General features: G+C 36.9%; 1 protein-coding gene across 1 annotated transcript in view; it reads right to left on the reverse strand.

Annotated features, from left to right (window-relative positions):
* Window positions 1-20,462, reverse strand: part of LOC107674675 (voltage-dependent T-type calcium channel subunit alpha-1H-like) — a 98,535-nt gene that overhangs the window by 22,881 nt on the left and 55,192 nt on the right. The window contains exons 6-11 of the mRNA XM_016468738.1: window positions 16,270-16,429; window positions 14,805-15,117; window positions 12,318-12,410; window positions 10,489-11,275; window positions 7,904-8,259; window positions 322-473 (exon numbers count right to left, since the gene is read on the reverse strand). Coding sequence (XP_016324224.1) covers window positions 322-473; window positions 7,904-8,259; window positions 10,489-11,275; window positions 12,318-12,410; window positions 14,805-15,117; window positions 16,270-16,429 — 1,861 coding nt within the window. The remainder of the gene's footprint in view (window positions 1-321; window positions 474-7,903; window positions 8,260-10,488; window positions 11,276-12,317; window positions 12,411-14,804; window positions 15,118-16,269; window positions 16,430-20,462) is intronic.

Consider the following 20,462-nt stretch of genomic DNA (forward strand, 5'->3'; position numbering starts at 1 on the left):
ATATATATATATAATTGTAGGTTGTTTTAATTTATTTTAACCATTCCATATTTTTAATTTAATAAACACAAAATATTTATACATTTTCAATTTTTTTTTAATTAAAATATTTGATTATACACAATGTTTGGGGCCAAATTGTAATAATATTTAACAATATTACTGTTTTTACTCTATTATTAACCAAATAAATACAGCTTTGGTTAGCACAACAGATTTCTTTCAAACACATTTTAAAATGCATTGCATATTTAGTAAATTTAGTATTTTAATAAGTGTTATATAAGATATAGACACACATAGATGAATAACAGATCTTACCTTATGACTACAATAATCCCATCAAAGATGTTGTAGGGGTTCTTGATATAGCCGAAGATGCCAAAGGCCAGCATTTTGAAGAGCATTTCGAGGACAAACATGCTAGTGAAGACGATGTTGCTAATCTCCAGAATGTTTGTCAGCTCCTCAGGCTGTGAGAGGAAACAGAGCCACACCTCATTACCTTCTGCAGGCCAAAGTCATGCCAAGATACTACTGAGAATACAACATATGAGTGACCTTAATCACTGACCCTCATAATGGCACCTTCACACCCCTTTACTCTCACAACGTCACATGAAACATAATTGTTAATTTTCACACAAACAGCTCCAGAGCTGAGGTTAAACAAGCAAAATAAAACCCAAAGCTTTATAAGCTCTTTTATTGAGAGCAAAGCAATGCAGATCAATCAGACGGACAGTAGGCTACCTCTAAAATCTGTCCATCACAAGCAGTTTCAGGCCCAGAGAATTAGTCTCCTTACATTTGCTGATGCAGACTATACCAGCTGAAGAACTTAAGAATTACTACTGCACTCTTCTGTTCTTTAGCACAATGCAAATCAATAAGCACATTCTAAAGGAAGCATAAATGATACGAGCCTCTTGGTTCTGCTGGCCATTATAAGAGCAGCTACCCTCAGCATTTACCTGGATACTGCTCACATTAACACACGGTTATAAAATCAATACGTCAAACTAGACAATCACCATTGCTACGGGCAAGCTGAAAGTCACTGTTAAACATTTCCGTTTAGAAAGATAAAACCAACATACATTTGAGCCTATACACTCTAATAAAAAAAGGTACAAAAGTTGTCACTGGGGCGGTACCTCTTTAAAAGGCACACCTTTGTACCTAAAGAGTCCATATTGGTACCTTAAAGGTCCATATTAGTATCTAAAGTGTACATATTTAGTACCTAAAAGGTACAAAAGTTTACCTTTTGAAAAGGTACCGCCCCAGTGACAGCTTTTGTACCTTTTTTTCTGAGAATGTAGGTTTTCACTGCTTGTGATATCACTCTCTTGTCTTATTTCTTAAAGACACATAAAACTGCATTAATGCATTAGATATCATTAAGTAACATGAACAATTCTTTTACAGCATTTATTAATGTTAATGTCATTTCTAAATATACTAAGCTGTATAAATTGAACATTAATGTATTATTAACAAACATGAATTGACAAAGAACTTTATTGTAAATTGTTACCAATGAAATATGTTTCTATTAAAATAGAGGTTATTTATAATTATCTCATAATTGAAACAAACCTTGCAAGTGTAAACCCATATCCAACAAATAACTGAAGTAAAACTGCGCTGACAGGTCACCACTAGGGGGCTCCACAGCCTCTGCTGCCTGCATTGATCCACATACATTAATCAATGTACTTCATGAATATTTATATGCCACTTCCCCAGACTGCTTGTTAACCAGGAACAACAGATTAGTAATGGATTAGTAAAAGAATAATGAAAAACCTTCATTATACCCTCTTCGACTGCAATGTTAGATTAGACAAGCATTTTCAGCCTTACAGGCATCAATCTTCGGTTCTAAACAATTTTAGCATCATCAATTTAGTAGGCTATTTGTACATTGGTATTGAAGGAAACAAGAATAAACTAAACCAGAAACACATGCCAGCAGTGTCAACATAAAACAGATGGTAATCACATTTTCAGTGGGCAAACTTCCATTTAAAGTTTACAATTTATGCAACATACATAAACAGATGTGCTTGTGTGTCGGTTCCAACAGGTTGCTTTGTGAATCATTATTCCAGAAGCAGACACCACCTCAGGTGCCAAGATAGCTAAAGTGTGTTAACTCTAATATGGTTTGAAATAAAAATATGATGCTAATTTGCCAGAACAACTCTGAAGCAACAGATTCAAAAACATACCATGGGGCAAAAACATTGTTTAATGTAATTTTCCTCACAAAGTGAGACACATGCCATTATGCAGTGCCATAGCCTGAGCTCAGTCGTGATGAATTCTAAATGCAATCTTCCAGCCTGTGCATATTTTTTTTCCCAACAAAATGGTGTCTTTTTCCAGTGACAGAGAGGATCAGTGCATTTCTGTTTTAGAATATTATAGAATTACACAACAATGTTATGTCTATGATACATCCGAACCAGACCCTCTAGCTCATCCCCTCTCCAACAAAACCATATAGGGATAGTTCACAAACTAACAAACTCACAAAAATAAAAAGAATCATTCCCCTCAAAAGCTAAATGTGAACAGTATTCTGACCACTCTTCAATACACTCTTAAAAATAATGGTTCTTAATTGGCATTGATCGTTCCATGAGAAACCTTTGACATACATGGAACCTTTCCATTCCACAAAAGCTTCTTTATACTGGAAAAAGGTTGTTTAGATTATTTAAATAATTTGTAAATATTTAAATTTTTTTTAAGAACTTTTCACTGAAATTTCTTTGGGGAACCCAAAATGGTTTTTCTATGGCATTGCTGTGAAAACACCCTTTTGGAACCTTTATTTTTAAGAATGTATAATGAACATGAATGAGAACTGGGGAAAAATGACAAAAAAGAAACACGAAAGTATCATACAATATGCCCAAAATATAATTGACTAACAATCTTGACACCCACCCAAGATTTCCTCTGAGCATTATGAGTTCATGATAAAAGTAGCGCTGTTCGGCTTGTGAACAAATCGTTCTTGGGGAAGTCGTGGCCTAATGGTTAGAGAGTCGGACTCATAACCCAAAGGCGCCACATGTCACGTCACTTTTTTTTTTTTTTTAAACTTACAATCAGATCAATGAATCACTTAATACAGTTTACAAAACTCATCTTAAGAATTTGTTCTCAAATCAGATTCTTGAACTTACTGATTCAATGATACAGTTGCTGCAATTAACACCTACATGAGGAAATTATCCGTAAATATGTAAATTTCTGTATGTTGCTCACATAAATCAAGTTCAGAAGAGTTGGAATATAGTGTATGGACTATTTTGGGGGCTTTTTGAAGCCCTTTTCATGTCCTTTCAACATGAGGGTGAGTAAACGATGACATTTTTTATTTTCGGCTAAGCCATTTACACTACACACAAATTGAATATTTATCCCAACTTTCCTGAACATGGTCTGTCTGAGTGCAAAGCTACAAATTCCCACTGCTGCTGCATCAAGCACTTTTGCTGGACAGAGCAATGGAAAAGCAACGACAGTGAAAATGCATGTTGGGACACTGGGCTTTTAGTGGCGGCAACATGAGTGATGTTAGCAGAGGACGGCCGCACTTCTCCAGAGGGAGTCGGCCACTGCACCTCTTATTGCTCCCTTCCTCCATCATATCCCATGATGCATAGCACCCCCGCCCCCCTTCTTTATGAACCTCTGAAAGCAGAATGGAATGAAAAAAAGGAATGACAAACAACAACACTGTCTTGACTTTTGTGGGATATTTGAGATAATGTTCATCATTTTACAGCTCTGAACCATTCAATGACAATCTGAAGATAAACACAGCATGATGTGTTTGACTGATACATCTATGATTTTGATGAGAATCTGGGTGAAGTGAGGATGCAGAAGTGCTTTGTAAATGAGTATTTGGTGCACAACATAAATAAATGTCTATCTAACATCCTGCAATGGGTCAACACTTCTTTTACAGCTTTAAATTTTTTTGTGCCTCTAGTGACGTCAAGTTGAATTGCAATTTATTTGAGCAGCCTGGAATCAAGTCACATTTATTTATATAGCGCTTCGTACAGTATAGATGGTTTCAAACTAGCTTCATCATAATAAACAGGAAAATAAAAGTGTTGATGCAAAATTAGTCAATTATGAAACAAACTTAATTTCAACTTTAAAGTAGCTCTACAGAATACATTATTCAGCTGAATTCATTAGACATAATAAGACTTGCTCAACCAATAGCTAAAGTACTGGGCGAGGCTAAGGGTTTAACCAACCAATGAAAAGTGGGGAGAGCTTTTGGAAACCTTTTGGTGATACACACATTTTTGCTGACACTAGCTAATTTTCTGCACTGTGGGAAATGAAATTTTACATGCATAAATATTTTGTGAAGTCTTTCAATTAATACAATACTATAAAAGCTTCAACCATAATATAAAAAAAGCCTAAATGGTTGTATACAAACAGGAAATACCAAAAACTCTGCCATTGGTCGCAGAAACCGATAGCCCCGCCCTAAAGTCATGCCATTGGTTGAGCCACTGTTACTATGTTGTGCTGGTCAGGATGTTCAAACAAACAGAGGCATATTTTGATAAACCCACCGAGTCACTGTGTTTACACTTTCTGGAGAATCAGCCAACAAATGCCTTACAAATGGCTTTAAAATTCTTTCAGAAGGAGAACAGCACATCACACTGCAAGATGTGTCAACTTCCAAAAGTATTTAATGTCAGCTATTCAGACTCAGAGGAAATTAACATGTCTATCATTTGTCAAAGTGAAATAAGTATGTGCAGTGGAGACATGCGTGTGTCTTCAGTGATGGGGTGAACAGTGGCGTAGGCTCTGTAAAGTGACTTTGACTGATGCAGTAATGAAGACTGTCAGTGGCCCCATGTAAATCCGATTAGGTGGCTGATTGACTCAAGAGTGCGGAGACTCTGCTGAGTTGCTGATCTTTCTCCTGCTAAGCTAAGAGCATTCAGTACATACAGTGGTGTGAAAAAGTGTTGGCCCCCTTCCTGATTTCTTATATGTATTCCAATAGCTGGCAGTACTGAACAAACACCTATATAGATAAGCCTTGAACCATTTGATTTTAAGTAAATGGCAATTACTCTGTAAACAACCTGTCTATCACATTGTGCACAGTATTAACTGCAGTCAACCTCTTGCAGTAAAATTGTTTTGATTTATGTCTCGTTTCCACCGAGCGGTATGGTTCAGTAGAGTACAGTACGGTTTCCATTCTTAGAAGTTGTGAAAGGTGCCAAAATAGCGAACTGTACCGTACCACTTTTTTGGGACCCTTCCGTTGGGGTACCTAGCACAGTCGTCCGGTACCTAAAGGGTGGAGCTAGACTCACTGTAGTGCTTTCTTCTTTGTGTGCGAATGGTGTCGATCGCTACTTTCCGGGATACACCACGCCTATCAAGTATGGATACTATTGGCAGTGGAAACCGGATCAGGGTGTACAGTACTGTCCCGAAATATACCGTGCTGTACTGTACTGAACCGTACCACTTGGTGGAAATCAGCCATTAGTGCATGTGGACGATGAAAGCCTGTTTCCACCTCAGAGGAAACAATAAAAAAAGTAACTGTGAGAAACAAAGTCACAAAACTTAAATTAATATTGTGAGATATAAAGTCACATTTTGAGATAAAGTCATATTGTGAGATATAAAGCCACACTGGGAAATAATTTATTTTGCAATAACAAGAAATAAAGTCAAAATGAGAATAAATAAAGTTTCAGTTGTGATATATAAAGTTGCAATATCCTTTTTGTTTTACTCTGAAATGGACACAGCTTTCCATAAAGGACCGTATTTGTGACATGCCGACAACAATTTCAAATGGGAAACACATTTACAGTAAATAAACATATAATGAAACACTCGCCAACAAGCAAGCAGCATCACGAATAGATGCTTAAAACTAGGCAAAAAATTACCGCTGATTACAGAACCGGCTTTACTGATAAGATGCGCGTTAAATATCGCATGCGATTTATCGTGCAGCCCTACTTAAAATTATCAGACATATTTAAAAGTATAACCAAAACTTAAAAACACTGTTTCACCCACAGAACTGACAGTGGTAACACAATCACAAGCTCTTCCACCTAGAAAAGTAGTTTCGCCTCAAAAGGCACTTTACAGCTACAATCATTTCACTGAAGAAGTTATGTTAATTTTTTAACCCAGACCTAAGAAATTCAATGCGAGGAGGTCTCCAAATCCCAAAATCACCATAACAAATGTCTGCTAGCTATTTTCACCACTTCTGCTTTTGAAATAAGGATTAAAAGATCCTTATTATGTGTCTTGGCTTAATTAGACAACATGAACTGCTCTTTAAAGTAACATGACGATTAAAGATTTTACTTCAGAAGCAGACGTGCTATCTAGGCCCCACATTGGTATTCAGCAAGCTATGCTTTAGTCAAAGAGCAACCAATTAATCATATATAATCACACATAAATAAATGCAGGATAAAAGGGTTTGTTCAGATCTATTATTAGCGTACCTACCTCCTAGTGTGAATATTGCTCTTTCAGTGATGTAATGTCAAGTGTGACACCACAAGGTGCAGCTGAACCTTATTTCTACCAGAGCTGCTAAACATTATTTCAACAACAATTGCTCTCCAAACCGCCTTTTAGCAAAGTTACAATATTTAATTTTATTCAAGTATTATTCACAGTGCAATAATCAAATCTAGTGTAATTTACATTGAGCAGGATTTTTTTTCTGCTGGCCTTGTTGAGCCAGTTTTTTTTTTACCTGCCCTGCCCACTTTTAAGTTGGCCCACCATAAAATATGCATCCGGGTGTATTTTTTAATGTTAAAAATATATTTAGAATTATATAAATGAATAACAAAAATTAACAATAAAATTATTTACAAATGAATAACTTAGTAGGTTTCTAGTCAGTGATAACATGTTTAAATTCTACAGCTAGAAATTTATAAACACACTTCTAAAAAAAGGTCTAAAAAAAAGGTCTAAAAAATCAGATTTTTTTTTTGATTCTTCCAAGACTATGTCTCCTTTGACAACCTCATTTGTGTCAAAAAACGAGATTACATATTTAAATGAGCAGAATTTCTAACAACATTTAGTACAGCACAGAATACCAATTTTGCAAGACATAAAAATGCATGTTTCTTGGCACTTGAGTCAACTGGCTGAAACCCTGGAAGTAGCCATCGAGCCATTCTTACTGTTAATCCAAGATTATTTATTTTATTTATCATACAACAATGTCAGTAAATGTTTAGTTTCCCCTCATAAATGGTATTCAGTTTATACACAAAACTCAGTTCTTTAATATTATCCTCTACATAATACCAGCTGCAGAAAATGTCAGTACTGTAACCACTTTATATGATATCAAGCATACACACACATTCCTTACAGTGAGACCTCTATCAGATTGGCTAAATGTCAAACCATAGGATTAGGTATGAAACCAAGAGTGGTAACATCGCAACTTGAAACAACACGGCCATGAGAGATACAATTGCAGTCCGAGGCACTGCAGCACATCACAGTTATATAACCAGGAGATCTGTTCGCCCAAAAATGCTATGAATTCTCATCACTGTTTATGAATGAAAAAGAAATAGAGCGCTAATCCCAGTGCATGCCAACAATGAAATTCTGATGATGAATATGTTATGATATAGTCCGTTTTATTGCCAGTGAGCTTTGTTTCCTTACAGTGATTATAACAACCATCCTGTTGTTTTTCCTGACCACCAATCAATATTAATGTAATATAAGTCTTGTCTGACAGTAGCAGATGAAAAACACATCGATTTTTTTGAAAAATCAGGCTGTTCATTAAAGAAGCCACACTTGCACTCACCTGCTCATGGTATTCAATCCCCATACTTAAGGTGTTGATGAGGATGGCAATCATAATTCCTCGATTAAAGTATTTGCTATCCACTATGCGTATCAATCTGTCCCGGAAGTCATCCCAGTACTGAACCAGGCGGTTACGCTCCTCCAGTATTTTATGATGGGATGCACGGCAGGGTTTGAACCCTGCTCCATGGGAGAACTCGTACACCACGTCCCCTTCTGATCTGGAGTAGTCTGAATCACCAAGCTCCCCATCCATGGTCTCCAGGGCCCTTGCACAATACGGGCAGCTCAGGAGCTCAAGAAGCAATGTACTGGGCACCACACCAGCCATCTGCAGCAGCACACGACTGTGGCCTACATGGGAAAAAACAGCCAGTCATTTAGGAAACACAATTTAGGAAACACAAATAAAGTATTGCATTTGTTTTAAGTAACTAAGATGCATCTTTTATACAAGGCTCATATCTTACATTGATTTAATTTTAATCAATATGTTAATGAAGCATTTTCCAAATGGTACTTTTGCATAAAAAGTAACATTGTAACATAATTAGTAATCATTTTGCTTTTAAAAGTAGCATTCCCCAACAATGATCACTGATCTGTCTGTTTCTCTTGCACATTACTTCCCTCTGGATTGAGGACATCTCTCAGGAGGGACTGATTGTGCACGATGTGTAAATCATTCACATGATTTATTCTACCTGGCGTCTAACTCAAATATCAATAGATCCCACAACCAACTTAATGTTTATTGTAAGGTTGCTTATTTGAATTATTACACACCTAATTGGTTCAATTTTATCAGTCAAGCCAATAAAACCAGCTACTTCAGATAGATTATTAGTCTATTATTTTAATTCTCTAGCCACGGTCATGAAAAATAGGCAGTGCTCTATGTATTCTGTTCAAGTGCTTCGCCCTCTCTAGGTCTTATGATCTCAAAATCTTAAATAAAACTAATCGGTCTAATCAGAGGATGTCTGTGGCTGTACTCTTCTACTAATGTGTTGCCCGAGGACGTAATCATACACAGTGGCCCACTTTAGCCTGTGGTAATGCGCTGAAGTGGAGGTGAATCAAGCTGCAATCAAAAATTACTGTTGGCAGAGGCAGTGAATTTGAAGTAAACATGCAGTACATATTCCTGTTGACAGAAATCCACAAATAGTCATTCTGCAACAGACTGATATAGAAATGAACACTGGCTTGAGCATGAAAGAGATGCCTTGGTTATCTGGGGCTGAACAAACAATATAACGCAAAACCAAATGTACTAAATTCTACTCATTCATTCCAAACATATACAGTACTGGGACGCCGCAGTAAATTTGTCACTGTAACTTCTTGAAGTGTTACACATTTAAAGGGATAATTCACCAAAAATGAATATTCTATCATCTATCTTTCATGACTTCTGAAGCCTTTATGTGAGGAACAGGCCATAATTTAAAGAGATAGTTCACTCAAAAATGAAAATTCTGTCGTCATTTACTCACCATCATGTAATTCTAAACCTTTATGACTTTTGTAGAACACAAAATAAGAGATTTTGAATCATACTAGAAACTAAGTGGTTACCATTGACTTATTTTTTTTCTTTTTACAAAATATCTAATTTTATGTTCCACAGAAGAAAGTAAGTCATACAGATTTAGAACATGAGGGTGAGTAATTGATTAGAATTTTTCTGTGTAAACCATTCATCTACACCTCTGCATACTAAATTTGTCATGTCACAATTAGTTACAAAATGCACAAGTACCAGTTGCTGTGTCTCATCCAAATCTTTCACATTTTAGTACAGCTCACATAATGAATGCCACCAGCTGCCATATAACTTCTGATCTTTCTTGGAGTAATAAGAAAACGGACAACTCCTCATTGGTCCATGCCCACCATCTTGCCTTCTATTCTGTGCCCAAATAGTCAAACCCACCATTGTTTATACAAAATTAAATAAATTAATTAAAAAAACACCTGCATTTTGACTTGCTATAGTCTCCAGAAAATTCCCCTCAGTCTAGTGCAAAACATTATATTTACATTCAAGTTTTCAAATTAAACATTTTAACTCAAAATAGTTGTATAGATATCCAGCAAGTGACATTTGGCATCACTGATGTCCTACGACTGCATAATTGAATGTATGTTAATTAAATTAGAGCTGTGGTAAAAATTAAGTTAAATGGGTTTAGAACGAGGATTCTTATATTTGGGTTACTGGTTACTGCTTAACTAGAAACCCCAGCAGACTAAATCACTAAAAACCAACTGATCTTTTCCTTCCCATGACAGATTAAGCTTACTGCCTATCCGTCCGACAAGAGGAATCAACTGTTGGCATAACATTTCAAAGGGCTTGATAGCCACAGTTGCTAGTGGAGTGCTGGCACTCGCCTCACTCCTTTATAGATTGTGTTAATGACTATAACATTTGAAGTATTGATTTTCTGTCACATTGGTAAGGGGCTGCCTAACAATCACTTCTCAGAACGCTTTTCATTATCTTAAAACAGGCTATGTGAGGTGACTACAACTGGACCTGATATAAAGTGAAAACAATAGCTATGAAAAACTCACTATGTTCTCCCATGAGCTGGTGCAGCTTCTCAAATGGATCAATCGCATCACATCCTGTATCTGCATCTGACTCTCTTCTTCCTTTTCCTGCAGAACTGCTGCCTGTATAGCTGCAAATGCGGGAGGGCAAGATAGTCGGATAATTCATCCCCCCGTTTAGTCGCCCGAGCGCCTGCACACCCACCGCAGTGCTTGTTCGCCCTTGCAGGACCTCCTGAAAGTCACCTTGATAAATGCTGTGCACTGACTGAGTCCTGGAAGAAAGATTGTGCATGGCGGTTGGCTGTGAGGACACGGTCAGTTGCGGCCCCGTTGCGATGGACCTCATTTCCAGAGCCTCGCCGGGCCCTGTAGCGATCACAGGACTGGGGCTGCCATTGCTGAGGTGACAGTGCTGTCGTTGGTGCTGCTGGATGAGGCTGTGGATGGACCGAAGCCAGTGTCCGCCACCCCTGTGCCTGCTGTGACCATTGGCCCCCCCGCCGCCGCCTCCTCCTCCTCCTCCCCCACTCAGCCCGCTGTTGGGGTTCACCTTCTTTCTGCGCTTGCTCTGCCAGCCGCTGTAGATGCGGGAAGCACGGCGCTTCACCTTGCGGTACAGGTGGCTGATGTACCTGAGCATCTCCTCGTAGCAGCTCCCCGGCTCAGAGTAGCTGGCGAGGGTGCTGTCATTGGAGAGGTAACGTGCTCGCTGCTCCTGCATCAGCTGGTTCTCACGTTGCTTTGTTTCTGAGAACTGGGTTGCTATTACAACCAGGCACAGGTTGATCATGAAGAAGGAACCCACCTGAGATACACAAAAGCCACTTTAGTTTACCATCATGAGAAGTCTTTGAAGAATCTCTTTAATGCCTGTTTTACACCGTACATTTAAGTGACGCATACTGTATACACTACCGTTTAAATGTTGGGGTCACTAAGATATAGGCTAAATATATTTTAAAGAAGTATCTTATGTTCACCAAAGCTGCATTTATTTTGGATAAAAATACAACAAAAACAGTAATATTGTTTAACATTATTACAATATAAATTTTCTATTTTAATACATTTTAAAATGTAATTTATTCCTGTGGTGGCAAAGCTGCATTTTAAGCATCATTACTCCAGTCTTCAGTGTCATATGATCCTTGAGAAATCATTCTTAATATGCTGATTTGCTGCTCAAGAAACATTTCTCATTATTATCAATGGTAAAAACAGTCGTGCTGCTTAATATTTTTGTGAAAACCATGTATTTTTTCATGATTCTTTAATGAATAGAAGGTTCAAAAGAACAGCATTAATTTATTCTTTTGCAACAATATAAATGTCTTTACTGTCAGTTTTAATCAATTTAATCCATCCTTGTTGAATAAAAATATTAATAAAAAAAAAAACGTACCTATCCTAAACTTTTAGTTTTTAGTTCTTGTAGTGTATAGTTTGATATATACTGCTCAATTCAAATTCAGGAACCGAACTGTAATTTAAAAGGCATTATCAAATTCAAATGACTGAATTTGAAATAATATGGCACACTGACAAACAGATCTATTTGTAATGTCACCTACATACATTTGTACTTAATTTATACTATATTTAACAAATGTATAGACCAGGGTTGAGGAACATTTCATTTTCTTGAATGCCACACCTGTCTGAATTGTAATTCAGTAAATTCCACTTCCTATAGTTCCAATTTAAATTCAGCTTCCCGAGGGATGTAGAAATTACACTGCATGTTGCAGTTGCCTGCTGTTACAGTTATGCTGCTGCTTTGCTCTACTCATGTATGCGGTGTGAAACAGGCTTAAAACATGAAATGCTTTCAATTAGAGTATACTTACTATAATAAGCAATATAAAATATATAAAATTGTAAAAGGAGTGGGCATCCATAACGTAATACATAATGTCCACCCATCCTTCCAAAGTAATAACCTGCAAAAACAGAAGAGAAATTGAGATCAAATGAAGATGAAATGCTGTGAGATAGAAGATCCAAATGATCATTATCTTGAGTCTGGCCAAGAAGAATAGCAGTCTCAGGTGCCTGGCTCACATGTCCAACTGTGCAGGTGTTTTGAGAGTTTGTCTGGGTAATGAAAAGCCTCGCAGGTTTAGCATATTGTTTTTCTGCATGTTTTTGAATAATAAATGATAAATGAGTTAAACACATTCAAATGTAGAGCACTGCTAATTCACCCTGACCTGAGGTAAAGTTTCAATAAATTACCTTAGTTTAGACACACAGATCAAAGACGTCTCTAATTTTTATCTTGAATACAAAGTGTTAGACACTAAAGCTCTTGTAACTGTACTGCTTCTTCCCATCATCTAGGGATTCATTTTGAAATGTTTTTTGGAGATAAAGACTCTCCAGTGAACACAAAGTACTAAAAACATATAAATCAGAAATACAGCAAAGTCTTACAGTTCATGGCACAGAGTAATGCCGGAGGTCTGATTGTTAGTTTGATCACAGTAAAAGTAGTAGTGCAGGGTTAAGTCTGTTAGCATGGAGTCATTTGTTTTGGAAGTTCTGCGCCTGCAGCACTGTATTTCATTCACAAGCAGCTGTATCATTTAGACCTTTTTTAGACCTTATGTTTGAACCCCAGTTCTTTCTATGCTGTCTACTAGATGCATTGTCTGCTTCTAGAAAATATACATTTTGGTATTTAAAGAGACAAATTTAAGTTGCTCACATAAAAAACAAAAACATGAATCTTCTTTTTTTGATTTCCACAGTGCATCCACACAGTTGGCTTTAAAACAGCTGATTCAAAACATTTTGTAAATGCAACTACTTCTAGACACACATTTATACATAAGTTATTATGGACTCCTTTTACATAATGTATACAGCCATACCATAAAATATTGCTTAAGAGTCCAGTTGGGTTCAGTTTTTAATGGATGTCAGACTAACAAAGACTCATGAGTTGGATTGTTTTCAGCTGGTTACAGCACTAATATTCTTGAATATGTCCTTATTTGGGTGTTTCTTCAACTACTAGCAATTTTGGAATTTTTGAAACCTCTCTTAAAACATTTTTCACACTCTCACTAGTTAACTTGTCCACTAACAATGTCCAACAAATCTGCATCACTGGAGAATTCTGTCATTTCATCTGAAAGCCATGAACATGCCCATCACAGTGCCATTTCCACCACACCTCAATTAATGCATTACAGTATGTTTAATAGCATTCTATGATGGAAATATTTGATGGAATTGACTTCTCTCCAAGTACATTAACTTTATCAGTGGCGAAATGCTAATAATTTGTGTAGAAAGTGATTTTTTCAATTTTCACAGAATAATTGTTTAATTATTAAAGACTAAAGTATCATTAACAATATATTTTTGCTCTTTGTTTTCAAATTTAAAAGGCTTAATTTTTATAATGGATTTTCATTTTTTAAGATTGGAAGTATGGATCTGAAACAACTTTAAAACAAATATACCAAAGGTATATTTAAAAAGGAATGAAAAATAATGAAGGCATGATATAACGTTTCCATTTTATAGTTACCACTAAAACAAAAAGAAAAAAGGTTGATCTGGCCATAAAAGTGCCAATAGGTGAAGAAACATCGTTTTAGAACAACCTGCTCCCAGAGGTGTCATCTTATGAGTACAATCCAGGTCCTATTAAGATCTTATGTTAACACAGGTGAAAACCCTTCAGGCCCTCTTTTATAATTGCATATCCTGTACTGTCATTATAACCCAGCCAAAAGGGACACCACGTGACTGACCCACTTGTAACGATCGGACAAATGAGACCGACATTCATTTCCAACAGAATGGAGCCCAGGTCTCATTGTGTGTCCATACGACGGGCCCAATGCGCCCCTCCAACAAGGGCATGACTGCACATATTAAAAACTCTTAAACAGGGTCTGTGCCACCAGTCCGTCTGTGGTGATTCAACCCTGCTGATGGGGATGGATTGAAAGTACGGATAAGCTAATATGCGACGGGAAGCTTTTTCGTTTCTGATTTCATTTCCACAGGCTGAGATATAAGATATCACATTCCCATCCAAAAATCACTTTGCAGAACCAAGGGGCAGAAATTACTAAAACAGACATTTGCTCAGAGGAGATTCATTATTCGGTGTGGTTGGAGCGTGCTTAACAAGACTTTGCCCTTTCAAGATGAAAATAGAGTAATAAAAGTTGTAAAAAGCCTCATCTATCTTTGGAATAACTAAATGCTTTGGAATGCTTACTACTGCATTTCCATTCTCAAAGCACTCAACAAAAAGACCATTAGTGATGTGGAAATGATCTGGATTACAAAACACCATACCAAGAGGAACTTACCTGGAATATTGCAATCCAGGCATATCCAATATTATCGAAGTTCACTGCCCCTTTGTGAGGGTTGAGCTCCCCGGGCTTACACTCACTGTAATACTGGTTCCAGTTAACACAGCTGCTGTTGCTTGTCCCATCCAGGCCAGAGTAGGCATGTCCCGGTGGAGATGCATTTAAAGTGCACTCGACACCCTCCTTGAGAGGAGGCACTTGACTACAGCGCAGCATGCCATTCTCCTTATTGGTGGAGCAGATGAAGGGGTTGTCCTCACCTTCTTCATTCATGTAGTACGGACTCATGTGTGACAGATTATAAAGGCTGTGGAAACACATGGAAAACAATGTGGAAAATATGGCATTTACTTACTAAAACAAATGACACATTATATGCTCAGAGGCCAGACAGCATCTTCCTTATCTTAACATGTGTACATGTACATACCCCTTGTAACTGTGTGTCAAGGTCAGTAATGCTAAAATATCAGATAAATTCACCTTTTTATGACAAGGCAAGTTTGGTGCAGGTTGTAAAATGTCAAGTGGTACCACTCCACCAACACTGAATTAATTCATTTTTGAAAATAATGTTGTAAACACTCACATGTACTCAAGACTCAAGTTTATTACGGTTACACCACATGACATTTTTAGAGTCATTACATTTAAACTTAAAAATGGTATAAATGTTTTTCAAAACCATGAAACCAACTTCAAGCTTGGCAAATATGTTCTAAACTAGTTTGCAAAAGATGTTTCTTTTTCTTTATCATGGAAACTCTTACCCATCATTGAACCATCTGTCAAATAGTTTAGAAACCGGTCAGAATAATGTTTTAAAGGGAAATTTCACAATTGGGGTACCTGGAGCCCCCAAGAAAATGTAATTAAATTTAAAACAGAACATGAGGGTTAAACATATTTTTAAAAACAACAAAAACTCTGAAGCCACAAAACGTTTGGGAATATAGTCACAAATGGTACTGCTAAGTGACACAAAAAATGTAATCAACTGTATGTATGTAAAGGCTCATATTTCTAAATAAGGACTGGCAGGTGAAAATGTTGTTGCTCTAGCATGTTTGAATCACAAACACATGCATTTAGAGAGCAGTAATTTGTCCCATTACATCAAAATATATTACTTATAATTCAACTCATTCTGACGACTACAGTCTGTAATCATCAAAGCCTCTCAAGACTTTTTCATTTAATATGCTTTTACCCATATACCTTTGTTAGAGGTGTGTGTACCTTCAGTGCTCGGGGACTGATGCTCAGCACTGATTTTACGCCAGGGTGCAATGTTCAGTTTACAAGACTGTCAGCAGCTGAAATGCCATTGCTTCTGGCAACAGTTGGCTGCCACTTTGGATCATATCGGTAGCACTGACATGCTCCCAGCGGAGAGAGGGTAAAGGAGGAGAAGAGGGGAAGAAAGCTGGCGGTTAGATAAGAGCAGGACTGTACTTACGCTTTCACGTTATCTGGCATGAAACACCGATTCCTAAGAAGTCCAGCCCACAGTTGCACCCCGACAATGCCGAATATAAAGAAGACAAAAAAGCACAGCAGGAGGACGTTGCCTAACATAGGCAGAGTATCAAGAAGCAGAGTCACCAGTATCCTCATACCTGAAATACAGAAACAAAAGAGAAACAGATGCAACACAATTTTAATTGTTGTGTGCTTATTCGATAAAGCTTTTAGGGTTTGCATAACATGCTTATTTTTTTTAAAGTACCAGTATAAATAGCTGACAGACCAGTATATGGATTAATGAGTCAATATTTTGAGATTATCAACCTCAACTGATCATTGTTGACCAATAACAGTGTTGTACTTGTTTCAAAATCTACCAACTGCCATGACATAGACATTTTTTCACAATATTTTTGAAGGAATTTTCAGTAAATATTGTCAAAAATAAATGGGCATTTGATTAAAAACCATTTTTGTATTAAATTATATCTTATTGCCAAATGGACACATATGGACACATTTATGTTTTTATAACTAAAGGAGCACTAAACTACACTATAAAAAACAACTACATATTTCCCAGTTATGTGAAACACATACTGAAATATGAATTACTTGAAACTACATTAAAAAAAACATATTAGATCAACAGAATTCCCCAAACTCAAACATAGAAATAATATCAAATTTATCAATACTGCTGAAATGTTAAGTGTTTGTAAGTTCCCAGCATGCACTGCAGCATAAATAATGCTGTTACTGGTTATTTTTTGCTGTTTGCTGACTTTTTTTTGTCGTTTTGCCATTTTTTTTGTCATTATTGTTAGTTATTTGTTGTGTTGTGAAGAGCTCATCTTTTTACATTTGTTGATTGTCCTTGTGATTGAGGTTTGTGTTGAGTACTATGTACAACCTCCTAAAACTATATCTCAGATACTTTTGCTTTGTAAGGTGATTGTGCCTTCCTAAACAAAGAAAGCATAGTTCACTTCACATATTAAGTGTCCTATGGCTACCAAAACTAAAGATCAATTTATTTTGTTCCTAACTGAAAATTTGTTGAACGAAAAATCTGTAGTTGCTTTGATGAATTTGCTGTCTGAAAGAGTCATTTTTCATTTAGCGAATGAACAAATTAAAATTGACAAAACAAACGAACATTACTTAGGACAATTTTTAAGACAATAGTTGAGAAAACCCCAAAAATCTGAATGTATCAGGTTGCATTGAGTCTTTATGTTTTCTCAATAATTCCTTTTTACAGTGTATATGGTGAAATGGCAAACCTTAGGTTGTAGAACGACACCTTTAACCTAAATTGGTCCCAATTGTAATAATGCTTGACAGAGCACAGAAATTGCATATTTTAAATGGACTGCTGAGGGACCATAAGGACTGACTGAGTCAGACCTTAATGGAAAATTAAGACTTAAACCACTGAACAAATACCCATTCCATTATCCCTCACTGCAGGTGAGCTAACCACCACTCAGAACTCCATAGCAACCATACAACAAGATCCTAGCAACCACATAGCAATGTGCTAACAATCACTCAGAACAATCTATCAACCACAAAACAATGCCCTGGCAACACCCTACAGTAGCATTGTGGGGGTGCGTTTTGCACAAGGAACCCTCACATTTTGAGTGGATGCAGAATTCTAGTTGTAGTGCTGAGAACTACCATAATAGGAAAAAGCTTAAGGAATGTATTTCACATGCTAATATAAACTCACATCAGAACTTTCAGGCAGTTAAAAATGATACTGTTCTAAAGAATACAAACAAGGCTGTCAAAGATAGCACATTAATGTATGCAATTCAATTAATTTGTCTAATGCTGTTTTTTTTTTATTTTTTAACACAGTTAACACATTAAATGTTTTATCCTTTTCTATGGGATTGCTAAAAACAACAGGCGTGTTTAACAAAACTATCTGCACTCTTTTATGTTAGAATTAATTACCATTGATTTAAAAATTATTATCAAGAATTGATATCATTTATTGTTACTTATTGTATGTATATTGTCGTATGTGAAAAATATTCCCGGCTGTAGAAGTAAAATGTCATTTGGACAAACATTAATGAGATGGCCATCAGACGCAACTCAGGCTCACTGTAAAAACATGCCTGTGGCAACATTTGTGCAAAATGTTATTTCGCTGCTTCTTGCGTGTTTTTCGAAACTCAAAGTAAAATATCTAGTTAGCACTGGTAAACCACGTTGAGTTTTATCTGAAAGAGATGAACATCAATCTGGCAACGTTGCTTTAGTACATATCATGGCAGTTCAGAAATGAAATGTCCGATGAGTGGCGCTAAAAGGTTAATGCTTTATCACGTTTGAATATAACTTAATAATGTACACTAAACCTACCCTAAACCAGTAGTGTTTACAAAAGCAAAAGTGAGATAAAAACACATTTGCTGAGGCAACCATGACATTTTAGCTTGCTTCTACAAGTCTTTAAGCTCTTTTATCAAGTGTCTTGACTCGTGTTTCACAGGACTTGTACCTGAATGCACCACATTTCAAGTGCAATGCTGTACCAGGTGGGCTACTGAGCAAGTTTACTACATCAGCAATGCCACTGATTGAACTCAGGGTTTGCATTTCCTGTTTATTTTGAATCAATTTGAGGAAAACAGAATTTGTTATAGAATCGCTATGCAGTTTCGTGAGATTACATGAAATGAATGACAAAAATATTTGAATCAATAAACAGTACCAAAAAAACAAACCGAAGAGCGAAAGATCAGTCGTGGATGCATATGTGAATCAGCTGTGTCACTGTCACATGGCCCAGTGATCAAGACTGACTGGTGTGAACTGTGTTCAATGACACACTAAGAATGGATAAGCCTGAGAGCATCAGCGTTCAGGATGTCTCAAGCAGAATGAATGCCCTGTTACCTACAGATGCTCATACTTATTTCAGATGAATCAGTATGTCTATCACTCTACTTTCTTGAGACGACAAAACAATGGTGAAAAGCAGCAAAAAGACACTCACTGAAAAAGCATTAAAACATCAGTAAACATCATTGTGAGAAGTGCCCCTGGAGAGGAGTGATGCATCCGGTGGATCCGAGTGACTAATATGTTTGAGGTGGGTGTGTGCGGCTGATGTAATTTAAGTGTATGATATGGGGAGGAGAGGGCCTTAAATGGGCCTGTCTGAGTGTGTATCCCTCCCAGCAAAGACAATGTGGAGCCACAGTGTCGCTCGGACACTTTAATGAGCCCCCTAGAGATACGTGTGATCACATAGTGGAAGAGGATGAACATGCTAACTCGCTCTTATGTAAACAGATAGATGAGAGATAGAGAATTGCTCTGCCAAATGCCAAATGTCTAGCTTGGTATTTGAATTACAGATTCAGGTGTGAAATGGCATGTCGGCACTAACAAAATAATATGGACGCACACATGCACTCCAACTAACATCCACAATTCACGCCAGAGAATCATATCATTCCATACTAAAAGCACTTCTGCTGGCGGCAACACTCCACCGAGACAAATAAATCACGGTATCTCATCCTCCATCTGGGCAACAGCAGAGTCATTAAAGCTGATGTGGTAGAGCAGACTTACTCATAGTTTAAATCTACAGCTCACTCCAGGGGTGTGTCTCAATCCATCTCCTAGTTTAGTAGTAAGTGCACTGCCCAGGGAATCTGGCTGTAAAAATTCAAGTGCACTAAAATGTTTGCTGTCCAAAAATGCTACAAAAAACAAAGGGGAAATTCACTACATACATGTCTATATACACTACCTACATACATCTACAAGTCTATATACATATATATGTTTTCAAGAAATTAGTATTTTGATTCAGCAAAGATTCATTAATTTGAAAATAAGTGACAGTAAAGACATTTATAATGTTATAAAACATTTATATTTTAAATATCAGGGAATGCTTTTCTTTTGAACTTTCTATTCAATGTAAATGTATTATAGTTCCCACAAAAATATTAAGCAGCACAACTGTTTACAACATTGGTACTTAGGGATGCACCGAAATGAAAATTCTTGGCCGAAGCCGAAACCGAACAAAATGAAACACTGGGCAGAAGGCCGAATACCGAATACCGAACACCGAACACGGTTTTTCGAGTTTTTTTCCCCATGTATTTTGCCAATTTTTTTTCACCATTGCATAAATTAAAAATT

Source organism: Sinocyclocheilus anshuiensis, unplaced genomic scaffold, assembly GCF_001515605.1.
Source record: "Sinocyclocheilus anshuiensis isolate Anshui unplaced genomic scaffold, SAMN03320099.WGS_v1.1 scaffold152, whole genome shotgun sequence".
NCBI lineage: Eukaryota > Metazoa > Chordata > Actinopteri > Cypriniformes > Cyprinidae > Sinocyclocheilus > Sinocyclocheilus anshuiensis.